Source organism: Centruroides sculpturatus, unplaced genomic scaffold (assembly GCF_000671375.1).
Source record: "Centruroides sculpturatus isolate CEXI.00-Female unplaced genomic scaffold, Cexi_2.0 scaffold412, whole genome shotgun sequence".
In the NCBI taxonomy this organism is placed as follows: Eukaryota; Metazoa; Arthropoda; class Arachnida; order Scorpiones; family Buthidae; genus Centruroides; species Centruroides sculpturatus.
In genome coordinates, this window is record NW_019384903.1 from 551951 (window position 1) to 568166 (window position 16216).

Below are 16216 nucleotides of genomic sequence, written 5' to 3' on the forward strand. Positions count from 1 at the left end.
TTTCGATAATGAAGATATACTGGTAGAGAAATGCACCAATCACGGAGAAGAATCATAGAAAAAAGGGGTGTGTCTAAAAGATAAAAAGAACAATCGAAAGAAGTGGAAACGAGGTGTGAGTCAAATGGAATAAGAACAGATGTAAGTTGTAAAATAGTAAATAAATGTAAAAAACGATATAATGTTAATATAATAATTTGTATGATACAGGTTTAAGTTCACAATAATATTGTTCTTGATGGTTACAATTGAATATCCGGTCAAGTTAAAAATAAAAGAAAATTTGAAAGTTGTGAGAATTTTACTAATGTATAAGAATAAATCATTTTGTCAATAAATTTTAAATGTTATTTAAAAAAAATTATTTTATTGTTTATAAAGTACTTTACAAAAATACCTGCTGAGGAGGCACAAAAGTGTCCGAAACGCAAAATTATGTATGTCTCCAGGTATATTAAATAAAATAAAAAATTGTTTTCTGTGAAACACTGTATTATCTGTAAAGCCAGTATAATAAGTCCTGATAATAGAAAATACGTAATTATAGACGAAAATTTATATTTTAAAGCGTGGATTAGTTTTCGACGGAAATAAAATGCCGCGAATTAAATAATCAAATCTATCCAGCAAACACGATAATACCATTTTATGCGGTTTGTACTGTACGGTACGTTTGTATACGTCGATTGCCACGGTTTCTAAGCGTTGCGCTCTGATTTTCGGAATTCCTAGTGTTACGCGGCTATTTATTGCTAGTCCGAGTTATTATTTCCGCCGAGTAAGTCATGTACTCACCTATGGAATTATTATCGATAAACGATATTCGACTTTGGATTAGGGAACGGAGCGTGTTGTTGTGAATGTTTAACGAGGACCTACAAGACAGGACTAAGAATGTCACCGAAGAGAGTAGAGTTAGAACGATCGAACCGCAGAACAGTCCCGAATAAATGTAAACGGCGGACTCGTTTATACAACCTTCGACTTTCTTCCAGTCTACCGTCTCATTCGCTGGCAATTCCTTCAACGTCTCATTTATATTCCGGCGATTCTGGCTACTCCTTGCAATAGACAAATAACGTGTTAAATTATTATAATACTATTTTATTACTATTATTCTATAACACACTTATAAGAATACAAATAAAATTTATAAGAATTGTCTTTACCTAAAATTTATACAAAAATTATAAAATTATAGAAAAATCTAAAATTTTACGAATATCGAAAATTTCAATTATTACGCATTTTATTCGAGTATTACTATTAACTTACAGTAGACTCTCTTTAGTATTTCCCACTCGCTCTTAACGATTATTACGCAGTTTTGGTAACGGGAAAAAATATGGAAATGATCGGATATTACTTAGTACACTTTATATATACTTAAAAATAGGAAATAGGTTAACGATAACCTTTAACCGGACATTTTAAAGCGGAGTTCGGTACAGACAGAAATACGGGTTTCCGTTGCAACTCAAGAATTGGTGGTGATACCCAATAGTTGAGGCCGAACGGACTGAAGATAACGAGAGTCTACTGTAGTCCCTAAGACATTTATATTAGATGAATACCATTTGGCCAGGTAATAGTCGTTGCCATTGGTTAGACACTGATTGAGGATAAACAAGAAAATTAAAATCAGTTGAAGAATCTTTCCCATTCCGGCATCCAAATAAAACTTGAATAGAGTTATAAAAGCCGCTTTAATACTTAATCCCTTCTCTTTATGTTCTCTTTTGTCGTTTGGCATCTTTTCTTCATTTATACCCTGCAGAAGAAAAAAACGGTATTTAGAATTTTTCAAAATTATAAGAAAAGTTCGACTTCGACAACTTTACACGAATAATGAAAAGTACTCGTGATTTTACGAAAACGTTAGCGATGTTTTTCTCTTTCTCAGTTTTTCATTCTCTAAACTCTAAGGTGTCTGAATATACAGTATATTAGCTATATTATCTTTACATTCGTATTTACATTGTAAATCAACGGTGAAGTTCATTTTTTGATTGGAGAGCCAAATTTCGTACCAGTCATTGGTAGACGGGCGACAAATATTTTATATTCTCTATTATTGAAGATATGTCAAATACGTTTGCGAACCAAATCCGTGGCAGTTTGGATACCGCAGCATTAAATTATAAACACACTTAAAATATTAGATATAATTCACGTTAGTGTTTGTTATTAAAACAGAAATAGCCGACGACCGAAGGGCCTAGCGGTCGAGGTGAAGTCTACCGCTCTTGGGACCCGGGATTAATTCTGAACGGGTCGAAGAATTCTCACAAATTTTTCGCGGGGTTATCCGTTCGGGTATGTCGGCCCCGTCCTATTGTGGGTCTGGCCGAAACCAAATCTAAAAGAGGATTTCTTAGCCATCGCAGAGCGAAAAAAGTTAAAAAAAGAAGAAAAACAACTAGCAACTGCCACTCCAATTTCCCGATGAAGCCCCAATGCTACAAATTTCCACTGGTGCTATATTTTTACTTTCGATAAATGAAGTCATTTTCTCTGCAATTGTCAGAGCTCCCTCCGAGATCCGACAATTGAATGTTTTTGCATTTAAGAGGCTTCCAAAGTCGAATCGAACTAAATGAAATCGCAGTCAAACTACTTCATAGATTCTTTCGGTACACGTCACACACAACTCACTTTAATTTAAACGTGCATATTCGCGTAGTCATTCGCATATTTTCGATAATGAAGATAAGTTATTAAGTCCACACGAGAGAATGCGAAAAAAATTATATTTTCCTAAACTCGGATTCTTTCCATACAAAAAATATTCCTACATAATACCACATAAATATACAGTAAAATCCCGTTAATGCGGAGGACCCCGTTCATAGACGACAAAGCGCTAAACGAAACAGCGTTAAACCAGGTTATTTTAACATAGAGTAAATACGAATACGGGAACACGCCACCAAAAATAAACAAATTTCAGTTTAATTTTAAGTTATTTTTATATTAATTTGTATAATAATACATGTTAAATAACACATAGACACAGGCACACTAAAATGTATAATAATATATTAATTAGTTTATTTTCTGTGACGAAGGTCTTGGCTTCTCTGAAACTCTTGCTTTTTGCAATAAAGTTGCGTAGGTTCATTCGTCGCTTTCTTTTTCTTTCCTTAAGCAAATGTCGGTAGCGGAGGATGGCATCCAAAACGCCTGGTTTCGCTTTTGTACTCCTTTCAAAATCTACATCATTCGCTACAATTCGATCGACGATTTCGATTATCGTTACCAAACTTTTACTAAAGAAATCTGTAGAGAAATTCTTTGGGTATTTCGTTTTCATAATCTCTATTATCCAGTTGTACACGAATTCCTTCTTCTGCCAGTTCTCGAAGGTGGTCGTTAGTAAAGCTCTGACCAGAAACCCGCGGTAACACCTCAGTATCCCTCCCGTCTACGTCTCCTAGTCCCGTTGAATCGATTAGTTCGAGTTTGGTGAACCTAACGATACGGCGATAGGCTCTTCGAGTCGAGAATTCTTGGATATCTTCGGCCGTAACTTCTTCCACACCTCGTTCGTGCATTTACCGGTTAATTCTTGCCAAGGCGAGCCGATATCGCCTACGGCATCCGTCACGTTATACTTTTTCCAAAAATGCAACAAAAAAAAAAAAAATTAAAAAAAAGAAAACCTTCCGCCAACCTTTTTTTGATTGGTTCGTGTTCGTAAATAATCGTATTACGTACGAATCGACGAAATGCCGCGATAATTTAAATCGAGGAAAATTTCGAGCATTTTTAGACTTCGAGCAGACCGCGTTATATCGATTTAGCGTTAAGCAGGGTCTTACTGTATATCGATCGACTGAATTTTCCTAAAGAAGATACGGTTTATATCAATATAAATAACGACGAGATTGTTGTGTATTTCTGACATTGATGTAATAATTATGAAATAACATAAAAACAATTATGATAAAATATAAACAATAACTGTACTGTACCTGATCGTCGTCGCCTGGCATTCTTATTGGAATTTCTTTATAGGTCTGCGAAAAACCACTCATTTCTTCATTGGAAAACGCCGTTTCTGTTGAATACGAAACGTCGTCATCATTCTCGTTATGCCCTAAATTTATCCCAATTTTTAACAAATGTTGGTAATCTCCCACGCCTTTACATTTCCCCTAAATAAAACATAAAATTAAAAAACCCAACAGAAAATATTTATAAATTTATATTAAAAGTCGAATTGATAGATATATATTTTGAATATTTGTCTGTGAAATATATGTTATTTATTACTCTGCCGTTTTTAAGATTCGCAAAGATTATACAAGATTTAAAAAACAGTATAGGCCTACATATACAGTATTTTACATTAACTACAAAGGTTTAGATCATTTAAATTTCGTATTAAGTTAAAAAGGAATATTTTCTATTTATCGAAGAAATGTAGCCGTACGCGAGAAGAGATAATTAATTTTCTATTATTGTTAACAAGACATTAATTTTAAGCCATTATCAACGTAGCGAAACGTATTGTACAGTACTGTACATGCCCGATCTTCATAGTACTGTAGTTCATACATGTATGGCACATGTTACGCACTTTTCTTCGCCGTTCGGGCCAAAACGGCCAAATGGATACGTACCCGTTTTAATGCAACAATTTTCGTAGCCTGTTTCGTGAATCGTACTTGATGCGTGGCCAATATCCTAATTTTATTTTTCAAATGTCCCATTATGCACCTGTTAACGAAGTATTTTCTATTAATAAGCAAACGCGGACGTTTTGTAAAGAAAGAAGTAACCTTTACTTTTCAAATATGTGTTTTGCAACGGGAGCATCAACGGCACTCAGCGGATCGTCCAGAATGTAGATATCCGCATCCAAATATAAGGCTCTGCAAACGTAGAACATCTTCCTTCACCCATTGCCAATAACTAATACATAAATAAGCAATGCCAGTAACTGACCTGGCTAAATTTATCCTCGCCTTTTGTCCGCCACTCATCGCTTCTCCTCTTTCGCCCACAAATGTTAGATCACCTTCAGAAAATTGATTTACGTCCTTTAAAAATACAAACCATTATTAAAAACAAATCGAAAACCTAGTTAAAACAAAACGAATGAACTAAAATAACACGCAAATCGGTTTGCAAATAAATAAAAAAAATTACTTTTGACTTCTTCTACAAGAGTTTTAAGAGTGCTCGCGGTGTCCTAGAAAAAGAATAGTCAATAGTACAATTATAAAGTCAAAGGAAATCCGCAGGAGTGATCCGTCTTCCATTTATTAAACAGAAGCATAAACTATACGTGTAGATTACTATGAACTTTCATTTGTATTCTCCACACCTGCCTCGGTTAGAAAATAACTATTTAAAACCAGGAGTAAAAATTCTTTTTTTATATGTCTGACGAACTGGAAAACCCGTCAGCGGCACAACGGATGTAATTGATAATGCGATAACAAGTTTGCCAAATAGGCACACATAAGGAGGAAAGATTTCAAAGTTCAAGATTCTCTAATGTGGTGTAGAGCATTGGGCAAGAGAGCCGACTTCTTCCAAACAAAAAGGAAAACAAAAAAGTAGAAAAAATTCTTAAACATATTTTCCTATTTAAAATTCATTTTGTTTTAAATTTATATTCCGTACTATCTTTTATTTATATACTACTTATGAATTAGCTGTCACGTAAGGTAGGAATTTTATCGAACTCGTACTAAAATTTTTATCCGTTTAACGCGGATCCCGAACAGTAAATCGTGAATGCGTAACTGAGGTAGAATCGGACATTATTTTATTAGTGACAAACGTCTTGGGGATGGATACTACGAGTCTTCTCCAGAGTTTGGTTCATTTGTTTCTGCATAAGTCACAATATCCGCAGTCGTTTACGTCTTGACCTCCGGGCATACGACGTTGACGATCGACACGGCTTTGCCTATTGACGAAGGTTACTCAACCTGGTAAGATTTAAACTGTGCTATTTGTCGAGCTTTGTTCATTTTATGCGTGGAAAATTGTTCTCGACATTTGTACAATGTCGTGAAACTAACAAGAAATTCGTCTTCAGCATCACCACGTTCCAGAAACGAGACACNACGAAAACGGAAAAGTTAAATAATTTTTAACTCTGCTTTCAGTCTTGTTTCTGTCCAACTGAACGTTTTAAAACTGAACGTTTCGTCAGTTTGGCTTTCAGTTTTACGATTACGTCGCGGATTCCGGTAATGTGGAGTCCAGGCTTAAGTCACAATATCCGCAGTCGTTTACGTCTTGACCTCCGGGCATACGACGTTGACGATCGACACGGCTTTGCCTATTGACGAAGGTTACTCGACCTGGTAAGATTTAAACTGTGCTATTTGTCCAGCTTTGTTCATTTTATGCGTGGAAAATTGTTCTCGACATTTGTACAATGTCGTGAAACTAACAAGAAATTCGTCTTCAGCATCACGACGTTCCAGAAACGAGACACGTGTTATCCAGTCACAGCTTTATTTTCACTTTGTAACGTTAATTTTCTAACTAGATAATAGCAGGAAATATTCGCTATTTTAATTTAAAATTAATTAAGTCGATTTTGTTTCCCTAAAATTAGTCGTTTAATTCCTATTCGTTTTGGTAATAATTACGTAAAACGGCCGCGAAGTCGTAATGGTTAAAGCGGGTTTTAAAAGACGGGATCCTCTGGTCAGGTATCTTAGGATAACTAGTGTTCAGTTGCTGATCGGTTACGCTTTCGGCCCACCAATTTTCTGGGCCGTAGGGCTTTCTGTTTTTAAATCACGGGGCCTAATTTGCCGCGACTCGGCTTTCCGGCATCGGACCGTTTATCTGTTTTCGGGTCTCTCCGCGTTCAGTTGTGGGTATTTCATTTATCAAGCCAACAACAGACCCTACGGAGGTGTTTTTGTAAGACCGTACGCAACCGTTTTTGCAATTTTAAGACTGTTATACCCCGTTCGCACCGAGCATTTCGATCTAGATTATGACCGAGGTCGGCGACTATGCCGTTTCGGGACCTCTCTCGACCGTTTCGATTTCGACCGAAACGAGGTTCAATCGCGATCGACTCGAGACAGTCCTCGAAACTAGATCCAGTCATAAGAGAGATCCCACAATCCCACGCACGCGAGAAAATACAAGATGGATGCTGAACACGTGTCAGCCCATCGACAGAGAAATAAAAAAGTCATCTGGAGAGACGATGACATCTAACTATTATTAGATATATGGCAAGAAAAAGTATTTATTTCTAAGCAAAACTTCCATTTTGTTTGTTGTGATCGTGTCAGTTTTATTATCGCGTGTATTAGCCGGGTTCTTCTCGAACGGACTGCCTGCGCGAACAGGACGACATCCGACTGTCGACAGTCACAACCGAGATCGAAGTGAGTCGTGGATTGTGTGCGAACCTAGTATAATGGAGGCTTTGGTATCGACGGTCAACAGTGAAGTCATCGACCGGACCATAGACATCATCGTTTTTATTGAATAAAAATTCCGATTACTGGTTAAATTTTTGGAGTTTTGTCTATTTCATTAGTAATAAAATATTTTATAGGATAATTTATTAAAAATCGTTTTAAATTGCTTCTGTCCGTCGGTTCCGGAAGGGGACTGCTAACTCGTGTATCTGGTCGTAAGTTGAGATCGCGCGGATCGTAAAGCGAGCCTTTTGTCTTGAGGTGGTCTTCGCTGTTTGCTTTCGCTTCTCGTTTCGGCTTTTCTTACGCCTCGGGAATCGGCTTGGCTGTGTCGGTATACGGAAAACGGGTCCTTCGAAGGAATGGCCGAATCTTTCTTAGAATCAAGGGTAACTTAGAACCATTTGAAGAGCTTTAAGGGAGCATAACGCAATAACAAACGGCTTCGCATATAGAACCAGAAACAGTGGAAAGAAAGATACTCAAAGAGACAAGTTTACAACTGGGGCGGGTCATGGATCTATGCCCAGAACATTCGAAAACGATAATAAAAGTGGAACAAAGGCTGAAGATACCTGATAGCTCAGCAAAACTATTCGGCTGCCTCTTTGAGGTGTACGGCATGATTAACTAAAGACTTCAGATTGTCAGAAGAAACAACAAATAATAGGGCCCCAACTCCACTTCCATCAACACAGTGTGTGAGAGCCGAATTTAGTACAACGAAAAAAAAAAAACTTTTGTTGGATTTTGTTTTCGACACAAAGTTAATCAAAGACAATTAAAACTGTTTCCCACGGACTTGTTTTCTTGTTAAAGGTTACACATTCAATGTGTCACCCAAAACCCACGAGTGGAATTTTAACTATTGGTTTTGATGTACTAAAAATTCTAGCGAAGTCATGGGGGAAAACCTAGGAGAAGCACCGTAATATAAAGGAGGAGGGAATGACAAACGAGTCAGTCGTCATCTAAAGTTCGCCTTCTCTGGAGTTTATAAGTGTGCCAAAATACTTTTCATCCGTCGAAATCACCATATAGATATCTTTCATGCCCGAGTTCTTCGATTTCCTCTCCACAAGTCGGATACCTTCCTCCGAAGACTCTCCTAAAACCCGAACAATCCGAATATCAAGAAACTTCCATCGAAACACCCAGAGAATCCCGTCGGCGAGTCATCGAGTCATCAAATCAGCAATCCTGGACTTCTCTATAAGGTATTTATTCCCACGCGAGTATCATGTAAACTGTCTCTCTCGCGACAGTTAAATTTCATAGCCTAACAAATATATCAATTCGAGATGTCTATGATCGTATATCTTGTATTCCTTCCCGTTGAAATTAAACTGCTATTGTTTATTAATCTGGAATCTGAGTGAGTCACTTCCGGTACGCTGTCTCTCACTTTATCTCCATCCCAGATTCGATCACCTGTATACACGTCCGCTCGCCTGACCGAATCAACACGCAATTTCGGCTTCCGTGTCACCCGGGACACGGTGATGTCGTCTTGACAGGGAGACAAAGAGGTACCGACCCTCCGGTCACACAGTGTCTGACACAACCAAAACAAACATAACCCGAGATCGCCAAAATAGAAATAAATCCTAGCCAGACTACGAAGGTCTATATCAAAAATGCTAAACACAAAAATCGAGAACGAGAGGACAATTGGAAACCACGCAATCACAACTATACCCTAAGGAAACAGAGGAGGGAAGAAAGCCAGACATACAGGAAATAGCATCTAAAATTGTAAGCAAAATTGAACCACGTAAACTAAAATATCACAATCCAAAACATCAGGAAAGTAAAAGCAGATGGGACGTGCGTGCGAGTGAGAGAGGAGGAAGATAGTAAGAAACTAAAAGAGGCGATAGAAGCACTACTTGAGGTAAAGAACAGAATACAATGTAAGATCTCAGAAAGCAGGAAGCCAAAGTAATATTACTAAATGCACCAAACTACATATCAGACGGAAAAGTAAAAAACGTAATGGCGAAACAAAATAGGATATGGAGAGATTTGAAAACACAGAAAGTGGTGTCTTTCTGTAAAATCAGCACAAGAATAAACAAAGGAAGAGTCCGACACAACTGTAGGCATGTTATGATCTCGGTGACACCAAGGGTAAAGAAGTTCACTGATCGGCCCCAAACATATCTCTACGGAATGGTCGAAGCTATTGTTGACGATTTTATATTAGTCATACGTTGTTACAGATGACTCGGCTTCGACCATTTTGCTGAAAAGTGTACGAACGATCAGAGATGTTGCCACTGCGGTAAATGATAACTTACCGTTACAAAGAATGCAACAACAGACATCACACGCCAAAATGCACAACTGTAGAAAAACTAATCAGGAACTTCCAAAGAACAGACGAAAACCCACCGATCACAATGCGTTTAGAAATAACTGCCCACTAACACAAAAAATAAAGAAACAATCAATACAAAAAACAGACTACGGAATATAGTACACAAAGCCAGAGAATCAAAGAGACTAACTATAGCGAGAACACCATTAACTGATGACGATTCTAATATTCTAAATATCCTACAGTTAAACAGCTAGAAGTGCAAGGCTTCGTTCGCTGCTGATGAAGACAGCAAACGAGGTTAAGGCAAACATTATTTTAATCCAGGAACCGTTTACTGTTAAGAAATCTATAGTTTAATTCGGCAACTGGCAGGTATTGGGTGGGAAAAGTAGTAAAAAACCAAAGAGCGGTCTTATCGTGTGCAATGACTCATTGGACGTGGTGTTGATTCCTAATGTAAGTTCAGAAAAGATAACAGTCATAATTCAACAACAAAAACCATTCTTTATAATAAGTGCTTACTTCTCCCCGAAAGAGACGAGGTGTGCATTGACGAGTTTGGACGAGTACTAACAAAAGTGGATAGGAAAAAGTGGAAAGTGGAGTGGGTGTTAGTGGGCGGTGATCTCAACGCTAAGTCACTTGTTTGGTTACACGAGAGAGAGGACAGGAGGGGAAAACTCGTGACCAAACTACTAGATCGGGGGTCACCAAAGTCGTCGATATAACATTATTGGGAGTCGATGTAAAGACAAAAACTTGCAAATTTTGAACCGAATATTGCCAATCTTGCTAAGGATCATCAAGCTTATCCGTCTCATCGGTTGTCAGTTACAAAAATTGTTATTAATATATATACAATAAATATAAAAAATGTAAAATTAAAAGAAATATGTCAAAATAGTAAGAGCTTTTTTCCTTTAACACAAACTATTTGGTGAGGGTCGATGTAAGGTTTCGAAAATTTGTAGGGGGTCGACGATCGAAAAAGTTTTGCGACTCTGTACTAGATTAACATAACATGATTTCGACAAATATGATGACATATCCCACCTATTACACATCATACGCGTGGACAGATGTATGTTTTGTGCACGAGGAGATAACCCATCAAGTGGAAAACTGTGAGACAATGTTAATGTTGTCTATAAGTGACCATAGATTTATACTGTAATAACACAAATGAAAGGGGGAAAACCCCTACGATAGTGAAGCAGAAATTCTACCAAAGACAAACAAATTGAGAGAGATTCCGTATGGAGTTTGCGGAGAGATGGAGAGAATACAGTTTCCGACAGATCCAAGACCAACATGAAATGGACAGCTATGCTGAATTCATTACAATTGCCCTAAAAACTTCATGAAGAAGGGCAGAAAGCAAGAAAACATCTAAAAAGAGGAAAACATACTGGTGGACAAAAATTGGAAGAGGAAAGGAGAGGCTTAAACAAAAGAAGGAAGAAATTACAAAAACAAATGAGAACGATGCGAAAGCAACAATAAGGCCCTGTACACACTAGGCGTTTTTCAACGCGCGTTAGTTCGGCGTTCGACGAGCGTTAGTTCGGCGTTTAGCACTGGCTCAGTTTGGAAATGGACGAGAAAGTAATTGATTGTGTGTGCTCCTCCATCGTCGCTATAAGGCAGCACATATATCTCAAAGCGCCCGTAAAGTGCCCGCAAAACGCGCGTTTTAACAAAAATCTATAAACGCGCGTTTAACGCGCGCTTGGCGTTTGAGTGTGTACGGCTACATAGAACTCTTGGTTCTTTAAAACGCGCGTTTAAAAGCGCGCGTTTAACGCGCGTTGAAAAACGCCTAGTGTGTACAGGGCCTAAAGGAAAATTCAAGGAACAATTGAAAAATTACAAGAAAAATATAAACAAAACGGAAAGCCTGGATGCAGTTCAGCAGCAAGGTCAACAGGAAAGGACGGTGGAATCTGCCACATCACTTAATAATGAAAAAGCCAACAAAGTTAAGCTCTCAGACATGATATAGACAGGGGAGGACGAAGACGAAATCAACGCATATGACAAAGAAAAATATTGAGAATATAATGGATTTTCATTTCACACGGGATGACAACGAGACGGATCAAGAGAAACACGGACAAATGAGACAGAGAAGCCACCAGGAACAGAACCAGCCAGATGACGTACCCTGCTCTTTCTCTGAAGTGAGTAAGGCAATTAACTTCACGGCAAACAGAAAATATCCGGGATTGGACGGTGTAAAGGAAGCTAATAAAGAAATACCTATGACCTTTGTTCACTTATTCAATGAGTGCTTGAAGACGAGTCATTTCCTGACAAATTGGAAGATCGAAAATGCAAAGCTAATTCCCAATCAAAAACAACCTACTAGGCCAGAGCGTTAATGGCCGATAAGTCTCCTGCAGGTAGTTGGCAAGGTGCTGGACGAACTATTAATGGATAGAATAAATTGGCATCTACATAAAATCGAAAATACGAATTAGAATCAGTTCGGTTTTAGACCAGGCAGATCGACAACAGAGGCGAGACTACAATCAAAGAACTTCACACACAAGGCGTGGGGGGATAAAGCAAACACGCTTATTTGATTAGTATAGATTTCAAAAAGACGTTCGACCATATACGGTGGCCAAGTGTCATAGGCCGTCTACAAGAGACTCAATGTCCAAAAAATATTATTAACCCGACAAAAGCTACCTTACAGACCACTACATTGAATTTCATACAAAAATACTATCTGTTAGAAGGAAAATTGACAGAGGATGGCCACAGGGGTCAAGGAGTGGACCCGGACTATGGAATCTTACATTCGACAAACTCCTCAACTCATTTAAAAATAAGAAGAGGTGAATATACAAGCATTTGAGGACGATTTACTGCTAATAGTGACCCATCAAAACTGTGATCGGCTAACGAAGAAAACTAACGAGTACCCGGAAAGAATACAAAAGTGGAACGTTATTAAAATAAACTCCCAATTAACTACCAGAAATTATGGCCCTAATTTGCAGAAGAAGAAACAAAGGAAGCCGCCTACAAAGAAGACCGAAAATAATGATAGGCAACAACACGATAAAAAGAGTAATGGAATCGAAATATTTATGCATATATGCATATTTATGCGCAGGTAAAAATGGAAAATGGACTTTAGAAATAGTAGACATATATACAAGGCGGCCATCGAACCAGCGATACTATATGCGGTGCCAGTCTGGAGCCAGGCCATAAAGAAACAACACATAAAACAAAAACCACTGGCAATACAAAGAAGGTACTGTACGTTATAAAGATATGTAGGACATACAGAACAGTGGCGATTAGTGCCCTGGTAGTCATCGCGGACTTAATACGACTCCACATACAAGCAGAACTAAACGTAATAACCTGGTACTTAACTCAAGGAAAACGCCTGAAGTCCAGGAAACGAAAATGTATAACCACAGAAATAGACAGATATCCTTAGAACTAGCCAAGAGTGTTCGAGAGAAGACCAGACACGAAATAGACAGAGTCCTAAGAGGAAATTAAACAAATCACCATTCGGCTAATGTGAACAAATACACAGTACAAACTAATTTTAACGACAAAATAGGAAAAACAACTAAATGGATAATATATATGGATGGATCAAGAAGTGAGCGAGGAACAGACTCGAGTATAGTAATAATGAGTAACAAAGGACAAAAAATATACCAAGCAACCATAAAACTGGCGGACTACTGCAGCAGCACGCAAGCAAAGATGTGGGCCATTTGCCAAGGTTCCAAATACATCACAAAAAAACATGGACTACTTCAAAAGCCCGATTAAGGTCTACACAGACAGCAGATCAGCCTCGAACACACTATAAAACAAGAAAAGACCAACCTTGCTCGGAGCTAAAATGATCGAGGCAGCAAACAGGTTGACAAGGAAAACAAAGATCCAGTTCTGCTGGATTTCGAGTCACAAAGGACATGACACGAACGAGCTGGCGGACGACTGGCAAAAAAGCAGGCAGGCTTAAAACACATCCAACACATAAGAGAGTTTCGATCACATACACCGAAAACGAACTAACAATGGAGATCAACGAAATATGGCAAAGGGCGTGGAATGCCGCTGAAACAGGTAGACAGTGCTTTGCTTTCATCCCGTCGATTTCCTTTCCGGAAGAAAATCAAACACTTACACCCGGAAGCAATAGTCGCACAATTATTGACGGGACAGGGGAACTTCTCATAGTACTTATATCGTTTCAAGAAATCCGAAACCAACACCCGCAACTGCGACAGAGAAACGGCGAGAGACACCACCCACTACCTATTCCAATGCGAGAAGTACAAACAGGAAAGACTGAACTTCATGGAAAAATACCTGATGACGGTTGTCAACTGGCCGCCAAAATTCTCGAAAATCCCAGAAAGCCAAACGGTATGAACGGCAATGAAAACTTTTCTAAAACAAACAAAACTTTTACAGATAGGTAATACAACTAACAACAGTGAAGGTACTGTACAGAGCTGCAAGAAGACAGCGGGTAAATCTCCAAAAGACTGTAAACTCAGAAAATGACCAACAAAAAACAGTACAGCACGTAACAGCAAGACAAAGAATGTAATATAGCTGGGATCAAATCTGGCCAAGGTAGCCACGACCCGTAAATCTTGTTCAAGTCAGTGTTACGGTTAATTACATCTACCCAATGTAGGGTAGGTTACCGGGATAATTGTTACGCACAGCATTGTAGAAAATTGTAAATAGCACGTAACTAGGATCCCACGCTTCTTTCCCACTTTCTATTTCACTTTACTTCTCGTTACCCTCTTTTCTATAACCCTTGTTTCCAACATCCTACGGCAGATGTCTGCGCAAACACAGACAGTCCCTCTAATCTTTAAATAAATAAAATAAATATATATTGAATAAATGTCGAGAAATACACTAGAACGTCTGAAATGCACGTCGTATATCATCCAATTTGTAAACAGTTGTTTGTAATATATAAAAGTTAAAGCTTGAAAAAATGAATACAATTTAATAAAAAAATACCTTTTCTAACGCCGAAAGGTGTAATATTTTACGATACTTCATTTCGTCATAATCTTTTCCAAATAGAATATTATCTCTAACGGTTCCACTAAAAATCCACGGTTCTTGAGAAACGTAAGCGATCCTTCCGTTTATATTCATTCGACCAAGCAATATTGGCAGTTCTCCTAATATTGCCAGCAGCATGCATGTCTGCAAATAAAACACAATTACTTTGAAATTATTCTACTTTAATTATTACTTTTATAACATAATTATTATTACTAGTTAAAACTTAAAAAAATAGAAATGTGACTGACAAAGCTCTTTTTTAAAGTCATCGGTTTATAAAATACTTGTAAAAGATTAAATAGAATTAAAATTACTCTTTAGGAAACGAGCAGTTATTTTATCGTGACGTGGTCACAATGCCGGACTGCAATTCTTAATCATATTTTTATTTATTTAATTTAAAATATACGCTCTCCGCCTAAAATTAATAGGGTCTTGCCCCTACGCATTATACTTTTCCTTTAACATAGAGTCGTGCCGGTTATCTATCTGACTTTTTCGGGGGAACATTAAATTGTAATTAGTTAATTAGCAAAATCTTCGAGAAATTAAAAAACTGACGTCATCACGCTAGACGGTGGTACGTGTACTTAAGGCGGCTTTTCGAATCGTTACGCATTCATTTCTGCAGGTAATTGTACTGTACAACGAGGATTTTCCACAAATAATTAATAAACAATTACTCGAATTTTCGAAGTTCTATATGTATATAAGACGATAGCTTCATATAAACCTAAAAACAGAAGATGCTGTTTAATGTAATAACTATTACATTTACTTATAGACTACTTATTACGAGCCAGGTAATTAAGACTTGGACTAAGTTGTGGATAAATTAATTTAATAGAAACTTTCCTTATCTTTTGTTGAAACAAAAATACGAATAACTCGAAGATTTATTTATTGCAATAATTATTATTAATTAGTAGTAATCGATCTTGGGTGATTCGCGTGCTTTTCTGTAGTATAGTGTTTAACAGTAGCGTGCGTGTAACTGATGTAAGCCAGCGACTACTGTTCTTCTAACAAATAACGGTTAGAATGACTCGTAACATTTTAAAGGAACCATTTACCCGAAATTAATAACTATAAGCGAATTTCTAATTACATTAAGTGAAGTTGTACAAGAAAATTTAAAATTATGTAATTTGAGACGTGTTAATTATTACGAGATTGTCAATAATAATGACAAATACGCAAGTTCATTCTAATGTCTATCGAAGTTATTCACGAATGCCATGCATTTAACGAAATCCAGCAACCACTTACCATGTCCCAGTGAAAAGTTAAAATTGTGTGGTTATATTCATTTTTAAAAAATGGCAAAAAGTTTAATTTTGAGAAAACAGACGAATTTTAGAAAAAATCCCTGCAATAGTTCAGAAATTTTCCAGAAAAGGGA

At 37.5% G+C, this 16216-nt stretch overlaps 1 protein-coding gene across 1 annotated transcript in view; it reads right to left on the reverse strand.

Annotated features, from left to right (window-relative positions):
- LOC111631531 (multidrug resistance-associated protein 4-like) overlaps nucleotides 1-16216 on the reverse strand; it is a 58491-nt gene that overhangs the window by 22156 nt on the left and 20119 nt on the right. The window contains exons 11-17 of the mRNA XM_023375787.1: nucleotides 14764-14955; nucleotides 4951-5045; nucleotides 4791-4877; nucleotides 4626-4722; nucleotides 3975-4157; nucleotides 1575-1771; nucleotides 796-1061 (exon numbers count right to left, since the gene is read on the reverse strand). Of these exons, the coding sequence (XP_023231555.1) occupies nucleotides 796-1061; nucleotides 1575-1771; nucleotides 3975-4157; nucleotides 4626-4722; nucleotides 4791-4877; nucleotides 4951-5045; nucleotides 14764-14955 (1117 nt within the window). The remainder of the gene's footprint in view (nucleotides 1-795; nucleotides 1062-1574; nucleotides 1772-3974; nucleotides 4158-4625; nucleotides 4723-4790; nucleotides 4878-4950; nucleotides 5046-14763; nucleotides 14956-16216) is intronic.